Below are 25,420 nucleotides of genomic sequence, written 5' to 3'. Positions count from 1 at the left end.
CTTTAATAGATTGCTCCAACGCGACGTATGTGCTATACAGATTACGAATTATTTATTTATATTACAGGTTTATTATATATTTATTTACATTAAATACGATTTCTACAGTCAAACATTGTATAGAAGTATTGTACATAAGTACTATACAAAGCAATACGAACATCCACAGAGACAAATTTGCAGCATTTATACAAATTAGCTAAAATCGAATAACTCGAATTTTTGCGAGAGAGATAGGACAGGGTTGCCAATTTGTTGGAACCCTTTCAATGGAATCAGATTAATTAGCAAACTATCACATATCCAAGGTCTGGTCAGCAGCATACACCAGGGATTTAACCCGTTACTACAAAATGTAAAGCATTACATGCAAAACATTGATCTATGCTACTGGTTATTAGATTGAATTAATTTATTGCCATCAGATATCAGCAGTGAATAGACGTACCATCGAGGGTACAAATGGGAAGTTAGTAATGTTACAAGGTTATTTTTTAACTAAAATCCAAACGGTCAAAGACTTTAGCATGGCCAATGACTAGTTATAGTGTTTGCCCTACCTTTTCATGCTTAAACTTTTCACTGCCATACAAATTTCAAACGGGACTCGGTATGACGTCACCTATCCTGCTCGCGCACACCTAAGTAAGGCTGTGCGTCAAAAACGTAGATTTTCACGGCACGCCAACATTTATATGTACACATATATAGAAACAAATGATACAATGGAGGTGTACAGATGTTGAAGATTTTCCTTAATGCACAGTTTAGAGTCTTAAGTCTTATTGAATGAAGGGTTTTATTGACATGTGGTGATTCGATGAATGGTCTGTTTTTTAGGTGGAAGCTTTTTTTTTACGTGAGGGTCATACCTATGGGTCAAACGTTCGTTTTCCGTAGTCATGCGGTCCTCGCAAACTCGTTACATTGCAAATGTGCAACAGTGACCGGGGTTGCATTGCGATATCGGTCGTCGAACGGCTCAACCGCCGGTCTGACGGGTTCGTACAGACCGAACGACCGGTAACCGGGCCCAACAAAATGGAAATTGACAAACGCACATAGCCGTCTACGAACCGAGAACGGTTCAAGGACAGACCATGTCGAACAAACACCATAAATAAATTAAAAAAAACCATAAAAAATAAACCTGCGATCGAATAAAGTAACGCTATTTCGAATTAAAAAGCGCTTTGGCATCGGGTAAATAGTCCGAAAGGCCGCGAACTCGCCGGTTTTCGGTTGCGTTACAGTTAGCGAACGTCGACTCTATCGGTAACCCACATAAATCGTCAACGAGACACCATAAAAAAATTAGAAATAAACACTCGAAAGTTCGACGAACGATCACGCTCGGCAAATATAACGTTTCGCGCTTTATAATAATAATATTATGAAATTTTTGAATCCCGGATTCGAGCCGTTCAGGTGGCTCAGGTACATTCGACAAACAACACGCCTAGTCGGTTCGCGGAATTGTTTACATCGGCGCGTTACGGTGCAATGAACTCGACGTACATCTGGCCGACGGTGGTGATGATGATGATGATGATGGTGGAAAATCTTCGTCATAGTGCGGCTGTGACGTGTACCGAGAGAAGTAATATGGTTGTTGCAGCAGCGGCGGCGAAAAATCACGCGATCTCCGATGAAAGTATCGAGATAGTTCGTGGGAAAAATGAAAATTGCACACAAAGTGGGGACAGTTCGATACACTCTTGAAAGTGCTGTCGTTGGGAAATCGCATTTCCTCTTAAGGGAAAAACGCTCTCGGTTTGGATACGTAACTTCAAACGTTGCGACAGCTTCTCGAGCGTTCAGCGCAAACAAATTAACTTTCAATTGAAGGAAACTTCTTAGAATTTAATTTTAAGCGAAAATTTATATTGCAATACTTTATACCAGACGATTACAGTTCGGTTAGTTTGAATTGAAAATTATAAACAAGCATTACAAATCTGCAAACCATTTACTTTGAGTATTGCTGCTTCATTTTGTTAAAAATTTAAAATCTGTGGATGTTTAACAGTAATAATTAAAAAAAATATATATCACTCCAACTGATCTATCGTAATCCTGAGTTCCATTGTAAGCTCATCTCCTTTTGATCTGAACCATTTTCATGTAGATTATATTATATATATATATGATCGGTTGTTGGGTAACTCGCACTCGCATGGCGATCGACCTTATTTACGATTCTTTCGCATATAGTTAAAAGTGAAATCTGACAATTACATAACAGATAGTCGTCGCAGTCGTCGATTTACAATTGTAATTAAAAATTAATACAATCACGTAACGAGTTGTCATCATCTAGCGCGGACGGACGCGCGCTCTGGAGATCCTCTCTCGTTTCGGTCCAATCGCACAAAGCGAAATTTCGACTCGTTTATTGAATAAAACCGAGCTAACGAGCGCGGTAAAAGTAAAGCAGAGTATTAAATTGTATAATTAAAATTGTTTACACGAGAAGGCCACCGCGCTCGAGAAACGAGAGCAAAACTATTTTGTTCTGGGTACCAAAGTGGGAGGGGGGGGGGTTCAGCGTTGCGTTACACCTAGTTAAAGTCCGACGCTGGACAGATGGATGTTGAGCAAAAAGTTGGTAATCGATCACCGTATTGCTCTTCGGTGTGTATGTAATGACTGTGCAAAACGCATCGATCCACATTTTAAAACCAGGTCTCCATTGTATAACATAACCGAGCGAAGAGATCGATTATGCAAGCGATGCGCCTTGCAACTTACGCTGCTAATCGACTCCATTTTAAATATACGTACTCGCCTATTTTTCTATTTTTTTTTCGTGCGAAAAGATCTATGTTGTTCGTTGTTGCTTCATGAAGTACTAGTTTAAATATCCATTGTTCGAATGGGAAAGTAATGTCGAACGTTAACATAACGTTTGCCAACTTTTCACGTTCGGGAGATGTATGTGACGTGATTGCTTTTCACAATGATCGTGATTTGTATGGGTGTGTGAGTGTTTTGAAATAATTCTACATACCCATGGACTGACAGGTCGCCCTATTAACCCTTATCATGCAATACTCAGTCGATGTTTCATCAATTCAAGTACACATCCAACTCTTTAATTGATTTTTTCTTCAATTTAATAGGCACTACGTTTATTGCGTCAGATTTTATTATTTACCTCAAAAAAATCTATAGAACGAATTGTTTATTCCGAATCGGATTATTTCGAAAGTATTCATCGCACAGAAAAATTCCGAGAAAATTTATTAAAATCTGACATTTATTTATTAACTTTAGCGCCAATTAACAAGATAACTATACAAAATTGGTCTCACATTTTCTCTCTCATTATTTTAAATATAAACGCAATTATTTATATAAAATAACGCAATAATAAAAGTGGCGAAACTTCAAAGGGAATAAATGGTATTATAGATGGAAGTACGAGTGATTAATTTTTAACGGAATCATCTCAATCAATAACTATGTACATTTTTTACTAACCTCTTATACGTTTCACATGGTTTTCGTGTAAGCGGTCATTTTTTATATCCCTTATCTCTTATCCGATCGTTTTCATACTTTGCCATATTGCTCATTTTGGTCATCAATATAATTAAATCATATAAAAAACGATTACAACTTTATTTATTTTATTATATTATACATAGGAAGGCCTAACAGGCCCAATGCGCCTTCCTAGCCAATTACAAATATCAATAACAATTACAACATATTTTCATTTTATATATGCCATAAACTCGAATTTGCGGAAGACAGAAAAGGTTGCCAATTTGGTGGAACCGTTTCAATGAAGGTAGATAAATTGGAAAACTGTAATAAGGAAATGACCGACCTGGATTTACATATCCAAGGTCTAGCCAACAAACACCGGTCTAGGGAATGAACCCATGACCACACAGTTGAAAGCATTACACTCTGATAATCTAATTTGCAAATCTTACCAATTTTTAAATTCTAAATACTAGAAAATCGAATTTTTCTATCTTAGATGGAGTTTCAACTCTAAATCTAGCCAGCAGCGTGGCTCGGTCGTTAAGCTTCTGCTTAACACTGAGAGGCGCCGAGTTCGATCCCTTGAGCTGACCTCGATTGAAAAGAATTTTTCTGAGTATATCTGTAATGCTGCTGGTCAGACCAGGATTTGTGACTCCTGGTTGATCGTTTCCTATCAGAGTTTGCCAATTTTCTCTGATTTCATTGTTGAAACGATTCCCGATTAAAAATTGGCTAAAAATCCTTCCTACCCACTATGTCACCACTATTTGAGTATGATTAATGTAAATATTACAGTAAAAATGTATGTACAATTCATAGATGTCTCGTTAATTGTCGAGTTTAAGTCAGTGTCTCGTAATTTAGCGACTTATATAATAAAAAATGCTGTATTGTTTGTAATTTGGCCAGGAAGGCGCATTGGGGTTTACCTGTAATGCCTTCCTGGTATGAAATAAAAAAAAAATAAATAAAAAAAATAAAAATAAAAAATTGCAGCAAATCTAAACGGCATATATAAAAATTCGCACGGATGAATAAATTTCAGTTCCGATGCAGATTTATATAAAAAAAAAGTATCGAAACGAAATTTAGTCCAATGTTACAAAACCCGCACGATCTCACACTGGCGAACAATAACCAATCGCAATTTTCATAAGATGCAATCGACGCGGGCCAACCTTGGCTCTCACAGCATGCGAATAAAAATCCGAAATTTGATTTAGTAATGTATGCATGTGTGTGTGTGTGTAGTATATGCAGTAAAGAGACACGAGTAAAAGGCATGGAGAGTTGTGTACCGCTGGCTCCGTACTCCGTTGTTGCGGTAGGCCGAGACGCGTCACGATGACGTCACGCGGACAACGACCCGGCCGGTCGACGACCTGAGCAGTAGAGTACGGCCAGACGTCGGCCACTATCGACCCGAGTGCTCCTAGTACAAATCCGACCAAACTCTATACACACAACCCCACACACGAGTGAATGAACCTCTCTCTTCTCCTCGGCCGACTTATGCTAATGCTCGCATCTAGCGGAACTCGGAGGTTGGTGGGCATCTCTCGAGCTCTGGACTCCAAAGTCCGAACTCTATTACGTGTCAGCTCGTAACAGTGGCACCGTTAGGCGAACCGGAGGCGAATCCTTAACCGCGGTGTCACTGAACCCTCCCTGGTACTGCTGTTTATATTTGTCCGACTCTGTGTAACTGTAGGCGACGATATTTTTTTTTTAACTACCTACCCACCTTGCGCCAAGTCGTCCGTTCGCGAATTCGCAATCCATCACTCGACGCCTCCTTTTGACTGTGACGGTATGTAGTTCGCAATTCTTTTACTATCAAGACTCAGGTACCCAAAGTCATATATCAGATATCAGGTATCAGAAAGTTCTCACATGCAGTTAAATGTGTCGGATGAAATGATGAAAAAAAGACCTTTCTTTTCTTTGTTCTATTTTGCATGGATAACTGTCTTGAAAGGGTGTCATTGGTTGGGTTGGTCGCCTCCTGTTGAGGATTTCATATGCTGACTTATTTGAGCTTTAACAGGGCAAAGATGCTTTTCGCGTGTAATTGAATTTTCTTTTTTAGTTCTATTTTGCATGGATAACCGTCTTGAAAAAGTGTTATTCGTTGGGTGGGTGGCCTCATGTTGAGGGTTTTATATTTTGATTTCATTGATCTTTAAAATCGCTTTAATAGTCTAATGCCTTTTTGCAAATTCTCAATTTTAATTGTGACTGTATGTAGGTCTCTCAGTTTGCAATTCCTCGGAAGACTTCCTACTCTTCCTAAGAAGGTATCTTCCTATTCATAATATTTATTAAATTATGGAAAGTTTTCGCGTGCAATTAATTGTGTTGGATGAGATTTGGAAAACCTTTCTTTCCTTTGTTCTATTTTGCTTGAAATTTTTATTAGATGCCTTTTTGCAAATTCGCAATCAATCAATAAATCTTGTTTGAATCGTAAATATTTATTTTTTAATGAACATACACATACTAGTGCGCAACAAAAATGGTATTTCTTTCTAGAAATTGATATTTATTGTTTGAAATTCTATATAAAATTAAAATAGAAAAACAAAAGAAAGAAAAATTTACAAATTCATTTTCCTCATTTCCGTTGAATAAATTGGTTTTACCTGCTTGGAATTTTTGCATCGTGTGTGGTTCTTAATAAGTAGGTGTTTGATAATATTTCTCATTGTAAGGCGTTCATCTAAATGACCTCGTAAAATGTTATTAATTCCATAAATTCTCGAACACAATGAAGTGCGTTTTCAAACAGACATGCTATTGATTTGATGATTTGGTGGGTGTTTAGTATTGCTAAGGTATGGTTTAAGAAATGTCAATGAACTGCTTGTTGCTGTATGCGTTTTGAATAGTTCCATTGTACCTATTTTAATAGAATTCTGTCAATTTGACGTGGACGCTAATTACGCCACTGAATAACAGCGCACGGTGGGCCGGCGCCAAAACGCGATAGAAAATAATAAAAATAAGAAAAAAAAAACGAAACGAAATGAAGAAACGACTCTGGCTATTCCCGTGATGTTTTGACACTCGGAAGTGACCGACATTTCGTCTAATTTCGACGAACTCGGCTCTCGGGCTCGCGTTGCAAAATTGAATTATGTACGTCAGTTAGTTAGTCGGTCGGTTTAGTCACTAGTATGAGGGATCGTTGAACTTTTGATTCATCGTCTATGTGGGTCATATGAATAATATCCTGCCCCGAATATATAATATATAATTTTTTCATTGGATATTTACTCGGTCGCGGGTTAACGCTCTCTCTCTACTCACTTCGTGACTTTCGCGTCTTTTCGGGCTTCGGTGCCATGGCCAATAAAGCAATATTTCTTGCGAAATAGCCTCAAAGCGATTGCCAACGTGTTTGTCGAACAAATTAAGAACACGTTTTGCGCAACCGCGTACAGATAAGATAACCTCGCACGATTCCCCCGAAAATATGGAATCGCAGGGATGCGATTTATCTAACACGGTAGCAAGGTTTCAATCCACCATTGCCACACACCATGTTGCGCAATCGCTATACCACGCAACCTCATCATTACCGATGTTTTCTTTTTTGCCGATGGCTCTCTCTCGCACACATCCAAATGGAGTATTATCAACAATGGCAAAATAAAAAGAAGTGAAGAGGAAAATGCGTTTCGGAGAATTATGACCCGAGAGCTCTCTATAACGGCACTGCACATTTCGAGATTGAACTTCTTCCTCGGTGTGTCCCGGTCGATTCGCTGTGGAGGTGGCGAAGCTTTATTGCGACCGGTCATTGGCCCTGTAGCCCTTAGTTTTAGGTACTTACTCTCCGGTTATATCGAAAACCACGCAGTAAGTAGAGCGCACGGCTTCCACCTCGGGTACAATGCCCGATAAACTTCACCCGATGAGAGGAATTTCATCGCATAAATCGTGCTCTCTGCGCTATACTGAGACCATTGTGCTTCAGATTCATCTTGCACTGTCCGACATTTCCTATATAAAAAGATCCATCTTGTAACTATTACCTTGTTTACACACATAATACCTTGATTATTTCATTACTTTTATCCCATTGAACATACTATACATATGCACTAAAGATCCTCTTCAATTATAAGTACTCCATTTGAATTGCAAATGAAAATTTCCCTTGTCGCATATAAAATAAACAGTGATATATCACCAACAATGTGGAGCTAATAAGCATCAATATTTATTGTTCGCATTGGAAAATATGGCACATTATCCCCCCATTGGATTATATAAATCGAGTTTGACGGACTAAATGTGGGCCGGTGACCCTCTTCCGCAGGCCCTGTGTTGTGCCACGAACCCGAGTCACGAGTTTACCACGGTTTTTTGCCATAACAGCACACAGCTTTTTTTGTACAGAGTTTTGTCCGTGTGTGTGTGTGTATGACCGTTCGTTGTACCAGAGAACTCCGTCAGTGCGTAAACAACGAAAACTAAAGCGAGTTGAACGCTCTTACGAGAACTTTGTTTTTCCGATTTTTTTTTTCGTTAGTCACAATCGGGTCATTACCGATCCGAGTACGAAAACCTCAAACGAACGACTATACCTATATAATTATGTATATGTACATAGCTGAAGAAGTTCATTATTTGATATCGGCACGATTTTATTATAGCATTATGTGTATGTAGATACTACATATACAGCAGAACTTCATGAGGATTAATCGATATAAAGACAAATCCATACATACTCTTCAATTTCTTCGCAACTTTTCCAAACTTTAATCAGCACTTTTGGGAACATTTACATTTATGATATTAAATTTTTCTCCAGAATTCCCTCTCGTCGGCTCTGTTTACCATATACAGACTGTCAATAATTTCGCTATTATTATCTTGTACAGATTTGTACGCATTTGTTTAATAATATAATATGTGGGCGTCGCTATATCTAACCGGTGCCTTTCAATGCTAAAAATAGCAATTATCAACACACTAGACAACCATTTTTTTAATACTTACAATTAGCAAGCAGTAAGGCTCAGTGGTAGCGTGTATGTTTAGCATCAAGTGATTATTGGGTTCGATCCCGCTATACTACTGGATAGACTTGGATATTTGTGACTCTAATTCGATCGGTTATTATCAGAGTTTGCCAAATTTATCTGATTATTGTTGAAACGGTTCCTCAAAATTGGCAAAAAATCATTCTACCTGTATTTAATGTAAAAATTATGTACAAATCTAAAATCCACACATATATCAATGGATTAATTAATTAATTAATTAATTGGTTAATTTCGTGTTCTTCAGCTTCTCGAAATACAGTGATTTATTTAATAAAAATGCCGCATTGTTTGTAATTAATTGTCTAGAAAGGCGCATGAGGGTATTCCTGTCAAGCCTTCCTGGTATATATCTATGTAAAATAAAAATAATTGAAAGAAATTTTGTCAAATTAGCAGTTACGAAAATTAGCACTTTGCGAATATGTAGAGCGCTTATCGGCCAATGATATGATATGACGACTTAAGAATTATATGATAACGGTATGTTTTTTAGAAGGAACGTGAGCCAACATTTGGCGACCGATGCCCCTCCTATGCCGTAGTACTACGCACGGAAAGGACCGTGTTGTAAAAGTAGAGAAAAAGTGATGAATGAAAATGTGTGTGTGTGTATCTGTCAGAGCGTGTCGTTGTTGCGCAACGATCCCGCCATTAGTGTTGTCGGTGCTGGTCGTTGAACCGACTGGGTCGTCGACCGATTAACGTTATACCCACCTCCTTCCTCCAAGGGAACTCTTACTGGCTCACCCAGACTATCTATAGTACATATGTGTGCTCCAAAAGTCACGCATTCTCCATTTTTCGCCGAAAGTCTGCTGGGTTGATGTAAAATTTCGTGTGCAATGCGATGCGCTTCCGATATGAGCAATATGGCGGTGTGAGTGTGTGTGACATAATTGGTTAGTAGTGCGATGAGGCGATTGCGCAACTTGAATGCTTTTTCGATGCAAAAGTGTATTATTAGTATTGACGTCATCTTTCATTGATTTTGGTGATTTATTTCGATTCGACTTATTTATCCAAATAGCTACTACTTACATTCATATGTGCAGTACTTTTATCTACTATCTTATCACAAGATTTATAGATTTGGATACTTTAACTTTTGATCTTAAAATCTTTTTATTGTATTCACAAACAAATAATAATATATCTTTTTAATAGCTACTGATCCAATATATACATATTTTTCTTGTTAATATTTATAATATTACATTTATTATCATTTAACTAGTGGCCCGATATACAAAAATTAGTAGTACCACGCCAAAAGCGTCCGATCCCCAAAAGAGCACATGCCGTTTCATTCGCTCTGCCGGTTTATCTTGGTTCCCGTAAGAATGCATCTCGAGAAATCCAAATTTTTTAAGGCGCTTAAGAAGAACTCACGCAATATAATTCTATAAAAAAGGGTAAGCCCCCTCGGCTAGCATATAAATACCCATTTGAAAAAATTGATGTAAGTGTTTGAGACTCTATAGGAAAAAAACTTAAAATTTGTGATTAAAAAAATACGATATCTTCGCATCAACACCAAACAATTTAAATGGTTACATAGATTTTGATTTTAAAAAATATGGCGAATTTTTTTTTAAAGTACTTACTTTTATTCATACATATAGTTTATATTTTTTTAATATGTTATTAATAGTAATGTAATACAATTATTATATGGTTGAAATTAGTTTTTGTTTATCCAATTGTGAGTCGTGTGTACTTTGTCCAATCAAAATTACAATAAAATGTCTCATCGCATAACGTTTAATCGGTTAGTTAGAGTCGTGAATCCTTATCAGCGTTGACCGACTTTGGTAATACATATACACACATTATATCAGGTGGTTTTTGTAGATTGGCGGGTGCGAGATAAGGAAAGCGGCGACAATAAGTTGCGGATTCGCAGAAATTCCGAATGCGCTAGCTATATAGTGTGGGCGGGCAGGTCAACGAACCGAGTTTACCTTCGGCGCTCAACTATTCATTACACATACACACAAATGCTTGCCGTTGTGTGTGCGTTGTTATTTTATAGGTTTTGGCGAAAAAGGGCTCGGTTGGTCGAGGAGTCGGTTGAGTTGAGTTGGTTTGAGTTGACCGTCCCGTTAGGTGACGTTTGGTTGCGCGCGGGCTCCGGAGTGACACTCTCACTTTCGGGCGGGCGCGGGCGGTTGAGTCGCGTTGAGTTCACCAACCCACAAGTGGGTCACGAGCCCTCCCCGGGCCCCTGGACCCCCGGGCCCAGACCCGGGCCTCAGGCCGCGGTCGCGAGTGCTATGAACTCACAGTTGTCGTCGGCTCTCCGTTCTCAACGGTCGCATCGACAATACGCGCTCTGTGCCTCAACCATGTGCGCGCTCTAGTTCAAATAACTCAAACGTGTTTATCAATTTAAACCACACACAAACTCTTCCGAACCGATTTTAAACCGTTCAAAAATGGGTTGCGTTTACAACAGTGACGATCTATCCCCTCCTCAGGGCGATCCTCTAACCAAAAAATCGGACATCCTCAAAAAAACGCATAGTGTACTAGTTCAAATGCTCGAATCTAAGCCGCTCTTTGAAGGGTCTTCTCAAATTGAGAACCTCTCGAGCGATTCCGGGTGTGATAGCGATTCTGGAGGCGAACTTGCCTCCTGTCGTTGTGTGCCCCAATCTGACTCTGACGACGGTAGTGATGGTGCTGACAATTGTTCGCAGGGTTTCTTCAGAAGATCCATCCAACAGAAGATACAATACAGACCGTGCACCAAGAACCAACAGTGCTCTATCCTCCGCATCAACCGCAACCGCTGTCAATACTGTCGTTTGAAAAAATGCATCGCTGTCGGCATGAGCAGAGATGGTGAGTAATCTTTTTCTTGTTTTTTTTTTTAATTTAATTTATGTTTTAATGTGTGAGGTGCAGTCAGGTGATGTATGTCGAGGATGCAGGAATGAGGTTAGGGCGCATGCGGACTGCGTTCGGAGGCTGTCAGGTCATCCACCTCTCGCGACCCTTAACATCTGATAACTCACCCCCTTAGAGTGTACTCCCAATGACCGTGTTGCTAACAATAGAACGGACTTGCGCATATCGGCTTGATACTTTTTGCATCAGTTTGAGGAATGCTTCGAGCATATATGAAGGGAAGGGGCGTAGGCGAGCTAGGTGAAGGGATCCCGGTTCGAAATAGAAACCATGTTGAGGTCAGCCGCTCGACCGCACGATTTGCAGCGACTAATTACTCATTTAACTACATTGATACTTTGGATTTGAGTTAGTAAAATCCTCTTGTATGGTTTGCAGATTTTTTTGGGAAACTTTTGTCTTTGGTTTTATTAGAGTTTTGTCCTAAATAGTCGAGTGTTAAAAAACGCGAGGGTCGTACGTGTGGTCGTCGCTTGCCATCGCCTCATTCCTTGAACGCAGGGCCATCAGCAAGCATTGAACCCGCTAACTGGCACAGTGTTCGCTCGCACACTTTTACTTTATTTCTTCTCTTTCTGACGTACTGTGTTGTGTACGAGCTTGCCTCGCTCTACCATTCGGGTTGCCCAATATTCAATGGCGGTACAGTTTGCTCACCGTTCTCGCTAATAATCCGGGCACAATTGGCATAACTAAATCGATGCCCGAATTCCATCAACCGATAGTTGCATCTCGCAGACGCAAATTTTTGGGTCATTGATTTGAATTTTTATTTTGGGATGGGTATGTTGTTTTCGACGTTTCCGAAAACTAGATCACCGCACGTAAAATTCGGAATAAAATAGTACAAGTTGCTCCATATTGTCGGGTCGTGGTGGGGCTTGTGGCCCAGCGGGAGCACCGACCTCTGGACTGACCCAGTTGACTACCTCTCCCCCACCCACTTGCACCTGTGCCTTCACAATTTGCCAATTCGTTCATCGTTGTGCAAATTTATTAAAATTAATCTAGAAAATAAATAAAGACCATACAGTAATAATACTATAGTACTTTTTGTATGGATTGTCGTAGGTTAGGATCGGGGTTGCTATGATACAAATTAATTTTAATGTTTATTTTAATTGTTATATAATATGTGTTGATGCATATTGGAATCGAGTCGGAGCGTTCGTTTTCGAAGTTCAGCGCGGAAAACAATAGGCGTGCAAAAGTTGACTGAACGGCGGAAAAAAGCTAGATTGATAATGCGATAATAAAAAAAAATATAAAAGAAAAGAAAATGGAAAGAAAACGGTCCCAAGTGCGAGAGTGAGCCGAGTGCAGAAGGCGATCGTCGGCCTCGCGCGAGAGCGAGAGGCGAATATTAGCCGTATGCGCGTGTCTCTCTCTCGCCAAGTGTGAGTGACTTGCAACCGGGCCACGGCGGGTCGTTCACTCGGCCGGCGCCCGCGTCTCGTCGTCGCCTCCCAGTCATGCCATTGTGGCCCTTATTGCTCGCGCGTAGATGCGAAAGTCGCGTGCCGCGACTGGTGGCGCTTAGGCCCGCACACACCGGCCGCGGCCCCACAGCGACCCACTTTTCAGAGCTATTTTGTCCTCGCGTAATTCGTTATTATGGACGGATGGCTGGAGGTTGTTTTTTTATCATCTGTAACATTATACAGACACTACACACACACACACACATTCAATTAGAATTTGTTTTTTTTTAGCAATGATGCAAAATTCAATTCAGACTTTTGGGATATACATAAGTATACAAATATGCGATCATTTCAATTTATACAGGTTGGATTAGTTTCGTGTGTGGTGGATCGGATCAACGTTGTACCAATTGAGTGTGACGTCTTTCGGTTTAGCCTAAATAACAGCGACGGGTCATGGGAGGACAACGTCCTTCTTTCGCAGTTCCCCTGGAGGACGCACGCTGGGTGGGGGAGCGAGCAACACGACGACGACAATCTGGGTCAGCTTTGCGCAAATTCCAAGCGATCAGAAGGTCGTCGCGGATTTTCGCAACTATGTACACTTTCATCATCATCGCGGTGCCCGAGGCTCGGGCATGGAAACAACGCCAGATACCAACGGCCATTGACTCCATTTTCATTAACTTTACTACATCCAAAGTTTACAAAAGGGCCTGAGCTATGATAGTTGTGAATAATTCAGCAGTTTGTATGCACAGGATGATCATCACTATGTAAAACGAAATTGGAAAGGCGAAGTTGTACACACTTCGTCAAAAAGGAAAGTGACCATCATAGTCGTCGTCGTCGGTTGCGCAAATCGTCCTTGCTTGGCGCTCCTCCGACTCAGTCGCGCAATCCGAACGCGAATTTAATAATTTCGGTCGGTAAACAATGACGGGTGGAGGGGGGGGGGGGTGGAGTGTGACCGGGTTCGCTGAACTCGCCAAAAAATGGGTCAAAAGCATTCGGCGAGCGTGCTGACTAAATAATTGCAAATGCGGTCGGTCTCTGTTTGTCGGTGTTGGTTTAAACGCTGACGCACGCGATAAGAGAAAGCATTGCGTTGTCCCCGATAGCGAGGAGATGTCATAACTACGTACAACACACGCTTCGTAATAGTAGTTGAATCATACAGAGTACTTTCCTATTGATGATTAGGTACTTGCCTTAGAGAATTGTTTTAATGTGCCAATTCTGAAGCGTTTGCAGATGGATGCAATCCAGAGCGGATTATATTTGGCTTAAGGTTAAGCTGGGTGGTGGACGTGAGTGGGAGCTTGTGCGACTTCGGCGTGACGCTGATGACAAAAATTGACTCCGCAAAGTCACATGTCCGGATCGTCGCTCTCTGAACGACGTAATCAGCGGGTTTCGCAAGAGTCGACTGTCGTGTCGTTCGGAAGAAAGCAGCGAAAGTGCTCCGGAGACCGCTTCCGCGCGGTGAAAGTCGCCTTTCTCCACGCGGTCGCTACACTCGCTCGGCTTTGCACTCTTTCGTAATAGTAGAAATTACGCACGTATTTTTCTCCGTGTTTTTTTTCCTCCATCTTCTTTTTGTTTAGCCTCTCATCGCCTATTATGCACATACATACATGTACAGTCCGCCTTATCTGAAATTTCACTTTCATTCGGGTGAAATTCTTTTTTAAATATCACGCTCGCTCGTTTAATAGATTTCACTTCGACATTGAAAAAAAATGATGGAAGTAGTACTTTAGATCTATTAACGCTTGACGATAATCATTGAACTTTTACATATCAAAAAATAATTTAAAATCAATTCTAATAAAAAAAATGGTTGTTTTGCATTTGTTTGTTTGGCTTTTACTCGTTCATTCACAATTTGAGAATATTTTACAATTTAGCGGAGTCGCAAACCGAGCTAAATAGCGCGCGTAATTTTAGCGCCATCCTACGGCGGCCTCGCGCACTAGCGGTCGTCGACCTCGTCGATAACGGGGCCCCTATTGTTTGCATTCGTTGCTTGCAAACTGTTTTCCAAACATTTTAATACATCATTAATCAACGTTTTAATCGATTCGAAAACAAAATTGACGAACTTGTCAACGCCGCGAAGAATTTATTTCGATCTATGCAATTCTAATTATATTTAATTCGCTTCGATAATTATCCATAATTAAATGCAATATTAGAATTTTAACATTTTTTGGCGGGGTACGTTCGACTGATAAGGAAAACAAGGTGTTGCGTCGAAGGTCGATGCCCGTTAGTTGAGCGCGTCAACTATAGGTGTCTCAATCACGATAATATTTAAATTTGTATGAAAAACAGATGAAAATTAATTATTAATTATATTTAAAAATAAAAGCCTTGCAAAAATTATAATCTAAATTTATTCATATAATATAACAATAACAATATTATCGCATTGAAATGGGTTGTATTTGAGGTCGAGAAATTTTCGAATGGTTTAATCTTTTTTTTTTACCTGAATTTGAATATATGAACACAAAACGAAAAAAACAATGGAATGACGCGCTTTCGGACGAAAAATGGCAATACAAAATATTCCATCTGTAAAAATAAAACATAAGGGCGAGGTGTCCCCCGGTGCGTCCTCACGACAAACATTAGTTTGTGCGTGTCGATCGTTGTCGTCAGAGGACGAACTAATTATCTCAGAGGGTGTCTCGAAAGTCGTCGCCAATGTCACACGTCTAACCTACGGTCGCCGTCGCTAACTAGATCGATCAGACAGACCGGGTCACTTTTTTGTACAGGTCAAATTACTTGTATGTATATTATATTATTCATATTATTGTGATAGATTTGCCTTTTTTCTCAAAGGCGAATTTCGTCCAAGTGTGTATTACAATATATAATCGCAAAGTTCGAATTGACGGTTTGAACAAATAATAGTAAACTTATCGTAAAGGTAGTGTAGACTAAATTAATGAGATATTTACATTCTTAAGTAGTGCATCATTTGAAATACTCAGATAGGCGACATAGGTAAAAGATTATCTTTATATATTTATATATGTAGTAGTACATTACAAGAGCAAAAAAATGTAAAGAAAAATAAATACTAAATATGTAAATTTATCGATTTAAAGAATTCTAGGTTTTTGAAAATATTTCTTTTCTTACGTTTATAAATTAACAATTTGGCGAGACAGATAAATATGTATACTAAACTGTGTAAGATGTAAATCATTATTTTTTTATAAACAAATCATTTTATATTTAAATGATTAGGTATTTAAATACTAAACTGTGTTGTGTTAGGTTACATCTTTTTTGACTTATAAAATATAAAATGTAAATTCGTACCTTTTTATCTAAAATAGTAACACTAGAAGCTTTTAATTTAAAATTTAAATGAAAATATGAACTCTTTAAATATTTTTCTTTTTTTGAAATAATCACTGAATTCTGCAAAATTTCGATTTCTTTATTGTTTTAAAGAAAAATCAATGCTTGTAAAGAGCTTCCGTTCATACGAGTAATTTTCTCCACGTACATAGTTGTAAGTAAGAGCACTCTAAATGACAAGTCAACGAACCCCCATCATCGTTTCCTAATAATACGGCGCATACATAAAAATGCACCGAAGAGATTTCACCCGCAACGTATGTACGCGCGCAAAAGTGAGCGCGTAGAGCTCTACGCGCCGACGGAGCTCTACGCGCTCGCTATTTTCGCGCACACGCGGGAAAGCGGCGAAAGGCGGAGAGGGGGGCGGGCGAGTGGTTAGAGGGGAAAGGCGTGGGGAAAGGAGTGGGGTGGGATTGGGAGCTTGGGGGGGTGTGCGGGTGTCGGCAGGGGCAGGGGCAGGGGCAGGGGAGGGGAGGGGAGGGGAGGGGGTGTGCGGGTGCTCACGGCGCAAGTTCAAGGGCACGCTCGTGCCTCTATAGTGAGGTGGCTCGGCTCGGTGGAGTCGGTGGAGGGGGTAGAGCTGTGAGTGCGCGCCTCGACTCCGAAACCGGCCAGTGCCGCTCCGCTACCCGTAGAGAGTGCACGCCCGGTTACCACGCGCTATCAATAACTCGCTTACCACTCTTGTCAAACAGTAGCGAGTGACCACGTTTTCGCGCAGTGAGTGAGCCCCATACTTACCCATTGGATTACTCCCTCAAGTGCAAATGTGCCCAAGGACGAATACACCCTCGTTGCCCGCCAGTGCTGATAGTGCATCGCTTGTGATAATATAATCACAAAACAAAACAAATAAGTTACCAATAACGAAACAAAACAAAGTTCCTATTTTACCGCTTATATATTACCTAGTGTTTGTGCGTGAGTTGTTTTGATGGTATTAAAAATGAGTGAGGAATTGCCGATTTTGAAGGGAATCCTCAACGGCGTCGTCAAATATCACAATGCTCGTACGTATATTGCTATATTATATTACGTATAATTAATATATTATTATTTATATTGGATTAGATTAATACAAATCCTGCGGAAACTTTTGTGCAATTGTTGGATTGTGGAGTTTTAAAAAGTCGACCTACTGAGCCGAGAAAGTCCGTAACACTTTTGTGGGTCGCGCCGCGCCGCGTTTTCACGCCGATAAATATCGTACGAAGAAAACGAAAACTGCGATTGCAGTTCGACAACAATGTCTGTGTGTTAACTTTCTTTCAACGAAAGTGTCTATTGAAATTGTCTCCGAAATCGCCGAAAATTCGATCACTTTTTTGGAATGTTTTGTTGTTTTCATTCCGAGTTTTCTTTTACAACTAAGTTTTCAGCAGCGCATACACTCCTTAACGATGTATTTATGTTCATTCTGATTTAAGAAATTCTTCTAAGTATATGATTGGCTCACAATTAAAATTGCATTACCATTCTCATATTGCTGAGTTAGATTTTCACAAAAAAAGTGTCTATTGAACACTTCTCTATAATATAATTTACATATACAATTGCACAAGAAACTCAATAAAATAATTAAATGTGATTTAAATTTGTGTATGTACATATATCATCATATTTATTGAATTACTTTTTATATTAGGTATTATATATAGTGCAATATGATTATTTTCAAGTTCTGAGAATCTCACAAAACTTTCGATGTATATGGTATGATTGTGGAAAACAAAGTCATTCTCCCTATGTATACTACGCAGTGCATTCACCCTGAATCAACCCCTATTATTTTCTAAAGCTTAACCTCCCTTAAATGTGAAGCAATTCTCCCTTCTAATGTTCTATGACTTATACCTATGTACCTAAAACAAACAAAAAAATAATACGATGCGTGTTCCCATCCATTGTTTCGCACGTGAAATTGATATATGTACAAGGAGAGAAAAGTCGACCCGTTCGCCGAGCGCGTTGTAGAAGTGTGTTACCGAAAACTTTTACTTTCTCCGTTCCAGTTTCGTGACATTGCTTATTCTTCTTCAATAACTGCTATTTCTCGTTTGTCTACTTATTTACTTGTGTATTTGTGTGTGTATTTTTGTTGAAATTGTTCAAACAATGCCATATTGTTTCGTACCTATGCAAATGACCGGTGATCCGAGACGGGCGATCGATCACTTCATTTCACTTTCTGCCGTCGCTACCGTCTTGCTCACTTTCACTCGCGAATTGGAGCGCTCATTTGTGTCACATTCTGTCGGAAAATTCTGTCAGATTGTCTCAGGGGTGCTTTGGGTTGTTGTCCTGCGTCGAGGGCGCTGACCTGCGCCCTCCTCGGTAGCCAGCTGCCATTAGCACCTGGCCTCCGACACACGCCACCAACCTCTAGGGTGCCTTCTGCCACTCCGCATATGTTCCAAAGTAGACGCGACGACACAAAAAATATATTAGAACCTACCACAACAGAAAAAAAGAGAAATGGAACCGTTACGATATAATAATAGGTTCGAATTTAGGGGTGATGCCGCAGAGGGCACGTATGACGCGCGCGGTCCTTGAGACGGACGAACGAGGGCGTCTGAAGGGCATCATCATCATCCCCATAGCTTCTCTATTCACGCGTGTTGCTGTTTTGTTCCCTTTTTTGGGGGGGACTGAGGTCGATGCACTTATGCGTGTGCATCTGTCTGGCCCAAGCACACCCCAAAATCTCAAAGGCAACAGGCGGGTTGTCATCCCAAACGAATTCACTTTTATTCCATTATTTATATAAGGGTATCAAATGTATAGTTAACGGTCATAGTCGATGCATACGATCGCGGAAGTCTAGTCTTCCGCGTCGTACTTTGCACCTTGTACAGATTGCCAATGTTGTTGAGCTACTTACAGTCCGATCTAGTCAGCAAGGCCTTAGTACGAAATCAGTTTAGGATTAGTATATTAAATGTATTGCGTAATTCATGTGTGATTTGTTGCTTTGTTATATTTATTATAATTTTTTCTTGTCTTGTTGCAGCTGTGCGATTTGGTCGCGTGCCGAAGCGCGAAAAGGCGCGAATCCTCGCCGCTATGCAGCAGTCGAGCACATGCAGATCTGCAGAAAGGGCTGCTGCCCTGGAGCTGGAAGATGAACCTCGTCTCGCAGCTAGAGTCATCCGAGCGCACCTGGATACGTGCGAATTCACGCGCGACAGGGTTACCGCTATGCGTGCGCGAGCGCGAGACTGCCCCACCTACTCGGTGCCAACCCTGGTCAGTACCTATTCACTATACATCCTATACAAAGAGTTTGAAAGAATGAACATCCCATGCCTTTTATCCCCTATTCAAATACTACACGTGTGCGTTTTTCGATGAGCACGCGCGCATCTCTCTCACTGAACGCATGTGCAATCTTTTGTCATGAACATCCAAGGTTGACGCATATATAAAAATAAAAAATGTATTATAATATCGTAACAATGAGTTGACATTGACCGGCGCGTGGATCGTTATTGTAGTTTATTGCTCGAAACGACACTGCTTGTTTCATTTCGTTCTCGACGTGTCCTTTTTATTTTGTTCTCTTGTGCGATAAAGTTCTTCTGTTACAATGGATTATGTATTATTTATGAACAGCTTCAACCTTGATTTTGATAAGAGTTGTGCATGCGTGTGAGCAATATTAGCCATACATAGAATGAGTCAGTTTTGATATTAAGCTTTATGAAGTAGTACTTGATGTGAAGAGTAGGATCAGTCGCCGAAACTAGTATTGTTGGCATACTTTTGATGATTCAGAGAGTCAATCGGATCGCGGTGAAAGTGTGCTCTTCGAGGAGTGCTCTACCCAGAATCTCGCGTACACACGCGGATGTCCCAAGGCAAGGTTACAAGCAAGGCCGCCTTTACTGAAAATTGTTGACTTTCTTTATTATTAGTTTTGTTCCTATTTATTACGAGCGGATGTCTCTGGTGGACTTTGCGGTCGCGCCCTTTGTTCACATCCTAACCATATAGGATGCGGAGGATGTTCGGTCGAGTGACTATACTCTCGGACAGTGGCGGTTTCCTCCTATTGATACAAATTATTTAAAGGACGCTTGGTCGAACACGGTGAAAGCGTATATACAATTAAAAACAGCCGTGTGTTACTTTTTCCGGCATCTGTGTACAAGAGGAGGGTTCGAACCCCTCATGTAATTGAAGTTAACGCAACCAGAACGAACGGTCCCACCAGACCAGACTGGTCGACCTTGTCTCTCAACGGAAACGCTCAAGGTTTCCAAAGGGAAACTCAGTGTGAAAACATTACTGGGACTCTCTCCGTGTATGTATGAATATTTTAACCTTTCGGTAGTGTGGTTCTTTTTGATTTGAAAGATGGCACTTAATCTGCTGAAACTTGTCTAAGAATCACTCGAAGGTGACTAGGAAGTGAGTAGCACTAAATCGCGTCCAAAGGCCGTTGCTCGTTACTTACTGCTGCTGCAACCTTGTCCGGTTGCTTCCTAGAGGAAAGTAAATGCAATGATTATCGTCGATATAACCGGTTAAGCGAAAAGGTCAATTTAAAATTCCCTAGAAAGGTCAGCTCTTCCTATTGTCATTTCAATCAGTACGAATTTCCTTTATATATGATCCAACTGTTTAAATTCCAATCATGCCTGTTTGAATTCGAAGTTATCGATCGTCCCTTTCAACCTTGACGCACCAAACAAAAGGTTTTCGCCCCTATGTGTACATATATATATATATTTCCATTTCCTTTCGTTTTAGTATGAATGGTACCATTTTACGATTTTAATTATCATATTAACGAAATATTTTTTTTGTTACAGGCGTGTCCATTAAATCCAGCACCCGAGCTTCAGTCTGAAAAGGAATTCTCCCAACGTTTCGCCCACGTGATCCGTGGTGTGATAGACTTTGCCGGTTTGATACCCGGCTTCCAACTCCTCACCCAAGATGATAAATTCACGCTGCTCAAGAGTGGCCTCTTCGACGCACTCTTCGTCAGACTCATATGCATGTTCGATGCGCCAATCAACAGCATCATCTGTCTGAACGGCCAAATAATGAAGAGAGACTCCATCCAGAACGGTGCCAACGCCAGATTCCTCGTCGATTCCACGTTCAAGTTCGCCGAGAGAATAAATTCAATGTGTTTAACGGACGCGGAAGTGGGTTTGTTTTGCGCCATAGTTTTGATCACCCCCGACAGACCCGGACTGCGCAACATCGAACTCGTCGAGAGGATGTACTCCAAATTGAAATCGTGCTTGCAGACAGTCATCAACCAAAACAGACCGGGACAACCAGAGTTCCTACACGAGCTTATGAAAACTCTGCCCGATTTGCGCACACTCAGCACACTGCACACAGAAAAGTTAGTCGTATTCAGAACAGAACACAAAGAACTGTTGCGTCAACAAATGTGGCAGATGGAAGATGATAGTAGCAAAAGCCCAGCTGGCAGTTCATCGTGGTCGTCAAGTTCAGACGTCACGATGGATGATGCCGTCAAAAGTCCGCTAGGATCAGTATCCAGTACTGAATCGATGTGCTCTGGAGAAGCCGAGCAATTTGCTGGCGCCCCATTGTTAGCAGCAACCTTAGCAGGAGCGCGTTGTCCTGTACGCCCTCGAGCTGATTCAGGCGGTTCTCGTGGTTCTGCCTCATCAGGAGAAGACGAATTAACAGCACCCAGACCTACCGGACTAACAGTGACAGCACTCAACCGCCCCCCGCACACACACCCCCACGGTCAGCATCCCCACTTACGCTATAGGAAATTAGACTCACCCACCGATTCAGGAATTGAGTCTGGAAATGAAAAACATGAGAAACGACCGGGCACATCATCCGGTAGTTCGAGTCCTCGCTCATCCTTAGAGGAACGAGTGGAGGAGCGGCGTCCTGTCGAGGACATGCCTGTATTAAAGCGCGTGTTACAAGCGCCTCCTCTGTACGACACCAGTTCGTTGATGGACGAAGCGTACAAACCCCATAAAAAGTTCCGCGCCATGAGACAACGAGATTCAGCAGAAGCTGAAGCCATGATCAGTGCGCCCGCCATGAGTCCAGGCAGCTCGAGCGGACCTAGCGGGTCGGGTGCATCGAGGCCGTCACAGCTTCAGATGCACTTATCCCGCGGAGGTCCCTCTCTCTCCAGCACGCATTCAGTGCTGGCGAGATCGCTCATGGAAGGCCCTCGCATGACTCCGGAGCAGATGAAGCGTTCGGACATCATCCAGAATTACATAATGCGTGGTGAAGGTGCGCGAGAGCCATCATTCCGCACGCGTTGGCCTGCACCACCAGCACCTGCGCCAATACCTCAAGCCCCCCGATTGGAGTTGCAGGTGGACATTGCGGATTCTGCACAACCCCTCAACCTGTCAAAGAAGTCACCGTCACCCCCGCACACGCCCTACCGCCCCCACAAACTACTTCTGGAGGCGTAGTGTCGTCGCGCGTGCGCCCGCCTTACAAAAAAACCAAATAACCCGTCGGCCGGCAAAGGACTCATGTGTCGATGTGCTGTAAATAATTATTAATTATAATGATAAAGAAATATTTCGATGCGGACATCGTCCGGCACCATCCTATTAATTGTGTTATAATGAAAAAATGACTTAAGTTAGGTTTTTCAAATTTTTGAATTAATATATTTGTGATAAATTTTTCATTTTTATTATATTGAATTAATTTTACCTTGTTAAGTTAGATTGTATAAAAAACGGAGGCGTCGTACAAAAAATAATCGGATCATTTTTCATCCCTTCATCCATCTCGTGTTGTTAATATTATTTGATCACCCCGCCCGTTGAGTTTTGTTTATAAGAAAATGCGTTTTTAAAACCGCTAGAGCGGTTCGCGCTCGCCTAATATAAATTAAAAAAATAGTTAAGCCCGGATCAAAATGTTTTATATTTTGACTTTTTAATTTATTGTAAGTAAATCGGATTATTTTATTTTACTTTTTTTCTATGAAAATGTTACGTTTTTGTATTATTAAATTAAAATTGTGAGAGCAGTTTTGCGTACCTAGCGGCTACCGCTAGTTTTTTTTTTTCGTTTTTTTGTGTATATAGAAAAGGTGGTGAAATTAGAGGAGATGTGCAATCAACTCGATCAGTTTCTGATATGAATTTGTACAGAGCGGGCCGGGACGATATACCGGTCCCGCGGCATTTCTTTCATTCTATCGCTATTTAGTGAATAATTTAATTAAAAGGAAAAAATACAAAAAACAGTACGTGTGAACAAAAAACTTTATCATTAATAAAATATGTATTTAAAATATTTAAAAATATATATATATTATACGAATATATAAAAATGAGGCGTGTCGGGGTGTCTGATTAGGGCAGGCGCGGTTTAAAAAACGCGCGTTGCCGCCGCCCCGATCGGCCGCGATCTCTTGCTGCGACAGATCGCACCGATCTGTCGCACGACTGTCATATTACAAAAAACCGGTCTGTTGTGTAAATGTTATTTTTGCCGAGCATGGTCGATGTTAAAACCCCACTTAGTAAACGTATGTAATAAAAGAATACATAATTAATTAAAATACATAGGTCGATTGTGTCCGAATCGGCGAATAGTTTTATCTAAATAAATCCGGTCGATTCGCCGCTAGTATCATTTGTACTTACCCATCGTTTTCCACTCACATTCAAACATTCAAAACCATACCATATACCCCACCCATCCGGCGATTTTTGAACTCTGTCGATAGTACACTTTGTCATCCGCCTGGACCATTTAAATTTTAAGGTGTTTTTTGCATTTAAACATCACATTGTTTTTCCTTTAATAATTTTGTTTTGTTCTTAATTACTCTTTTTTTTTTGTAAAAATGAAATGCATCCTTCTGCTGGAGCGAGATCTCTATGTGTTAGTTTGTAATAATTGTTAGGGCGCGTTTACAACGCCGCACTCCAGCAGCGAGATGCATCCGACAGTCACCGTTTTTAATCACGGACGACTATCTAATTACAAAAAAAATTACAATAATTGTATAAAAGAATAATAGCTGTTAAAAAAAACAAAATGTTTCAAAATGTAATTAAATTTGTCTTTTTATCCATTTATCATTGTATCATATTGCGACAAGGTTAAAAGTAAAACAAAATCCAGTTCTTGCAGTTATTAAATAATTAAATTTAAAAATGAAAAATATGTTTGTTTGTGACCGTGTTTTCATGTCAAATCATTTCCTCACCGATAGTGTCACTGCGTTGGCCCAGTGAGGCGGGAATGACATGTCACCCCAATTTGCACTCCTAATCTTGTATAGTCAAGCCGCCAAGATCAGATCAGAGCACACTTGCTATCTATATAAAAAAAATATTCCCAACGAACGCCTTTTCTAGTTCAAATTTACTTATAGAAAACCGAATTCTAGGCGTTCGAATAGTGGTGATGTGCAAGTGAGCTTTGGTCCAGTCTAACTCGGCACCACATTGTAATTCTACAGGGTGTCCTATTAAAAAAAATTGCATATTTCGTACGGCCGTGACATATCATACCTGCCAGTATAATAATAATAAATAATAATTATTAAAAAAATACATTAACAATCTAAGATGGTTGCCAAGTGTGTATGTTTAGTATTTTGTAAGCATGGGTCAGTTCTCAATTTATTGTTAAATAATGAAAATGAGAGGTCGTCAAGAATAAAAAAACTTTGTCTGGTGAAATTTAAACTGTATTTTATTTACTTATTTACAATATTGAATTTAATATACACAACAAATCCTTTACCCTAAAATCCTATCTTCACAAATAAAAAAAAATGCAACATGATTACATAGAACAAAATACACATTCAAATGAAAATATAAAAATGATTTTATATTACAATGCTACATACTTACAATACAAAGACTATTAGATCAAAAGCTAAATGTGTAACTTGAGACAAATTCCACACAGATAAGAACTGTTATGCCAACCACAAGCAATTCACACACATAAACATTTCTAAAAAGTTCTACTGTTGAGATAAAGAGTTGAACTCTTCACACTTACAGCTAAAAGTTAACTGTTAATGGGTACATTTACTTTTGTTTCCATACTACAATACAATTTAAACTTGAAACACTAAAATTTGAATACAATAGCAACAGCAGAGAGGTTGTTGACTTGCTGTGTATTATTAGC

At 40.3% G+C, this 25,420-nt stretch overlaps 1 protein-coding gene across 2 annotated transcripts in view; it reads left to right on the top strand.

The window, feature by feature from the left end:
- Positions 1 to 24,955, top strand: part of Eip75B (Ecdysone-induced protein 75B) — a 191,427-nt gene extending 166,472 nt beyond the window's left edge. For both annotated transcript variants that reach the window (XM_077443710.1, XM_077443713.1), the window contains exons 3-5: positions 11,255 to 11,399; positions 19,287 to 19,522; positions 21,091 to 24,955. In XM_077443710.1, coding sequence (XP_077299836.1) covers positions 11,255 to 11,399; positions 19,287 to 19,522; positions 21,091 to 22,716 — 2,007 coding nt within the window. In that variant the 3' untranslated portion in view covers positions 22,717 to 24,955. The remainder of the gene's footprint in view (positions 1 to 11,254; positions 11,400 to 19,286; positions 19,523 to 21,090) is intronic.
- Positions 24,956 to 25,420: the final 465 nt, after the last annotated feature.

Source organism: Arctopsyche grandis, chromosome 13, assembly GCF_051622035.1.
Source record: "Arctopsyche grandis isolate Sample6627 chromosome 13, ASM5162203v2, whole genome shotgun sequence".
NCBI classification, from domain to species: Eukaryota; Metazoa; Arthropoda; class Insecta; order Trichoptera; family Hydropsychidae; genus Arctopsyche; species Arctopsyche grandis.
The sequence above is the reverse complement of the archived record's forward strand: the minus strand, read 5'-3'. Positions and strand labels throughout refer to the sequence as shown.